Raw genomic sequence first — 3,965 nt, 5'->3', positions numbered from 1 at the left:
CCCCATCAGCAGGAAGCCAGCTGATTCCCCGAGGAATCAATTTCGGCGAAGACCTCTCCGAAGTCTGAGCGGCACTGGAGCAGCGCCGCGCCATCCCGACCCAGCGCAACACGTCTGTGCGCGGGGCACGCCGCGGGGTGCCGGGTGGGTGGGCGGGCGGTGGCCCCCAGAGCTGCGGGGGGGCGGCGGGGCGGGGGCTGCGCGGGGCGGTGGCGGCGGGAGCCGCTCTCCCGCCCTCTCGCACACGCTCGTCCTTCCCATCACCGGCGGCGGCGTTCGGGAGTTGCTCCCGCGGCGGCGAGGCGGAGGCACCTGCCAGGCGGTGGCGAGTAGCAGAGCGCAGGCTGCCCGCGATGCCGGCTTAGCGGCCAAGCATGGCGCGGCGGCTGCGAGCCGGCAGGTGCCGGGGCGGGCAGGGCGGCGCTCCCCCGACGGGATGGGCGCTGGCGCTGCTGGTGCCGCTGTGGCTGTGCGCGGCGGGCGGCGGCGCGGCGCCGGTGTATAACCTCAGCCTGGCAGTGGACGAGGGGCTGCCGGCCGAGACGCTGGTGGGCGATATCCGCGCGGGGCTGCCGGCGGGCGCGGACCCGCCGGGTGGCTTCCTGCTGTCCGAGGGGAGCGGCGAGTCGGCGGTGCTGGCGGACTTCCACGTCCAGCCGGAGACGGGCATCATCCGCACGGCGCGGCGGCTGGACAGGGAGCGGCGGGCGCGCTACAGCTTCGCGGCGGCCACGCTGCGCGGCGAGGTGGTGCAGGTGGAGATCGCTGTCACCGACGTGAACGACCACCCGCCACGCTTCCCGAAGGACAGTCTGCAGCTCAACATCTCCGAGCTCAGCCCGCCCGGCACCGCTTTCCGCCTGCCGGCTGCCCGCGACCCCGACGCCGGCCGCTTCGGCACGCAGGGCTACGCGCTGCTGGAGGAGGGCGGCGCGGCGGGGGAGCCGCCGCTCTTCCAGCTGCGCTATGTGCGGCCAGAGCCGCTGGAGCTGGTGCTGCTGCGGCGGCTGGACCGCGAACGGGCGGAGGTCCACCGGCTGGTGGTGGAGGCGTGGGACGGCGGCAGCCCGCGGCGACGCGGCCGCCTGCGGGTGTTGGTGCGGGTGCTGGACGAGAACGACAACGCGCCCGCATTCAGCCGCGGCGAGTACAGGGCGCGGCTGCGGGAGGACGCGCCGCCGGGCACCGCCGTCTGCCGCCTACGGGCCACTGACCCCGACCTGGGTGCCAACGGCGAGGTGCGGTACGCCATCAATCGCCGGCAGAGTGACCCCGACGGCTACTTCGCGGTGGAGGAGCGCAGCGGCGTCCTGCGCCTCCGCCGCCCGCTGGACCGCGAGGCGCGGGCCCTGCACCGCCTGGTCGTGGAGGCGCGGGACGGCGGCGCCCAGCCCGAAGTCTCCAGCGTCCTCGTCTCCGTGGCCGTGCTGGACGTGAACGACAACCGGCCCTCCATCCGTCTGCTCTACCTCACCGAGACCGGCGGTCCGCGGGTCTCCGAAGGGGCTCGGCCCGGCGACTACGTGGCCCGAGTCTCCGTCTCGGACGCCGACGAGGGCGGCGACGCGGAGGGAGCCGAGGGCGGCGGGGGCATCGCGCTGGCCCTGCTGGGCGGCGACGGCGCTTTCGCGTTGCGGGCGGCCGGGGCCGGCGTTTTCTTCCTCTGCGTGGCGGGGCCACTGGACCGCGAGAGCCGCGACCTCTACGAGCTGCGGCTGGTGGCCACGGACGGCGGCACGCCGCCGCTCTCCGCCGAGGAGCCGCTGCTGCTGCGCGTCGCCGACCTCAACGACGAGGCGCCCGCGTTCCCGCAGCCCCACTACCGCGCCGCCGTCTCGGAGGCCGCCTCCCCCGGCACCGCCGTGCTCCGCCTCACCGCCTCCGACGCCGACGAGCCGGGCTCGCCCAACGCCGAGGTGCGGTACGAGCTGGAGGGCGACGCGGCCGCCCTGGCCCTGCTGCGCATCGACGCGCGGAGCGGCGCCGTCAGCACGCGCGCGCGCCTGGACCGGGAGCGGCAGGCGGCGCTGGAGCTGCGCGTGGTGGCGCGGGACGGCGGGGTGCCCCCGCGCGCCGCCGCGTGCCGCCTCAGCGTGCGCGTGGAGGACGCCAACGACAACGAGCCGCGGTTCGAGCGCGCCGTGTACCGCGCGCGCCTGCCCGAGCACGCCGCGCGCGGCCGCCGCCTCCTCCAGGTGAGCCCCGCGCGGCCCTGCACGGCCCGGCACGGCACGGCCCGGCACTGCCCGGCACGGCCCGGCACGGCACGGCCCGGCACTGCCCGGCACGGCCCAGCACGGCCCGGCACGGCACGGCCCGGCACGGCCCGGCACGGCCCAGCACGGCCCAGCACGGCCCAGCACTGCCGGGGAGCGCGGCCGGGGGAGCTCCGTTAATCAGCGCAGCCCTCATACCGCCATCCTCACCAGTGTCCTTAGAAATGTGCTCCTTGTCCCGGAACACTTGTGGCGTGGGTAATGAGTGCAGAAGCTCAGGTCCTCAGTGGGAATCAAGTATCAGCTCTGGTTAAATCTCAGAGGGAGTTAAACCAGCTGTGATACTTCTGAGGACTTGAGATGGTCCTCAGAGGAGAGCCAGTAGGACACGTCCCCGAGAGCAGCATGACCCAAACTGAACCTGGGGGAAGGGCAGACAGCGTAACCCACAGTGTCCTGGAATTAAAGTGCACTTCAGGGTCTTTGTAATGGTTCCCGAGCTGTCTGCTAACGAAGTGAATCAACTCACTGTGCCTTTGCAGAAACTGCTTAATCCTAATAGAGAAAAATGTTCAACTCATCTATAAAACTCCCTTTATTCTTTGCCGGTGAGGTTGAATGGAGGTTTTGGAGGGCCAGGGGTTGACAGAGAGCCCTTTTGCTTTCAGCCTGGGAAAGCATTGCAGAATGCATACCTTTGAACGGAACAAAGCCTTTTCCATCAGAAGAAGATTCACAGCAGTTGGTCCTGGGTGAACGTAGACATGTTTCTGAGTTTGTGCAGAACTTAGATGAATTTGGGGAAAACCAGCACTTAAAGAGGAGACCTAGGGAGAACCACAATGTGTTTCCTCAGTACATTTGATGAAAAACCAAACTGTCTTTATCTTCAGGTGGCCTACTTAATGAATTAATTTTTTTTTTTTTCAAATCAGGAGTCATTGGTATTTTGGGTCTGACAGTAGTTTATTGGAACAAAAGGCATTTTCTTCTCTATCATTTTTTCTCTTTTGTCTAAATTCACTCTGAGCTCAAGAAGTACGCCATTTGTACAGCTCTAATACAATTTAATCTATAAAAACTCTGTGAAGGTTGAGCTCATGGTGCTTTTCATTTAGTATCCCAAGCCAAAAAGAAAATCCCGTCACCGTGCTTTCTTTTTCCTCCAACACCATGGGGGAAAAAAAAAAAAAAAAAAAAAAAGTCGTGCACCGGTGGCCCCAGGAATGCCTAGAAGAAAATCAATAATGCGATTTTAGGAAATCGCCATCTCCTGGGGAGGAGAGAGGGACGGCCCCGGCCTCTGGCGCTGGGCGCGGGCGTCCGTGGTGCTGAAAGGCAGCGGGGCAGGCGCCGTCGGGGAGCGCTGCCGCTGCCTGACTCCACGGCGGGGCTGATGGATAGCAATCGTGTGCTTTTGATTTAAGCGGCCAGACGCCTCCTGAAGGGTTCCTGAGCGTTTTGAAGAAGATAACCAGTGATTGTGGTTTCGTTAATTTCTTTTTTCTTGTAGGTTTTGATGCATTAATAGCACAGACTTTCTAGGGCTGCAGGTGTCATGCACTGTGATGTCATGTATGTGTACATCACTCACGCTGCACTGAATTTTGAAAGTGTCCCCATGCTGCCATAATCCTGTTTAGAGAGTAGAAAGAAATAGTTACGTCCTGGTAATGAATGAACCTGGGATAATAAAGCCAAATGTGAATGAGAAGGAGGCATGAGAGACAGACACAGGAGGAAAAACAG

General features: G+C 64.8%; 1 protein-coding gene across 1 annotated transcript; it reads left to right on the top strand.

The window, feature by feature from the left end:
- The first annotated feature begins 374 nt into the window (after positions 1-374).
- Positions 375-3,613, top strand: LOC116444737 (protocadherin-16-like). The gene is made up of 2 exons (XM_032110410.1): positions 375-2,195; positions 3,476-3,613. The coding sequence occupies exons 1-2, from the start codon at positions 375-377 to the stop codon at positions 3,611-3,613; spliced, it is 1,959 nt and encodes a 652-aa protein (XP_031966301.1).
- The last annotated feature ends 352 nt before the right edge of the window (positions 3,614-3,965 follow it).

The sequence above is a fragment of the Corvus moneduloides genome, chromosome 5 (genome assembly GCF_009650955.1).
Source record: "Corvus moneduloides isolate bCorMon1 chromosome 5, bCorMon1.pri, whole genome shotgun sequence".
Taxonomy (NCBI): Eukaryota; Metazoa; Chordata; class Aves; order Passeriformes; family Corvidae; genus Corvus; species Corvus moneduloides.
The sequence above is the reverse complement of the archived record's forward strand: the minus strand, read 5'-3'. Positions and strand labels throughout refer to the sequence as shown.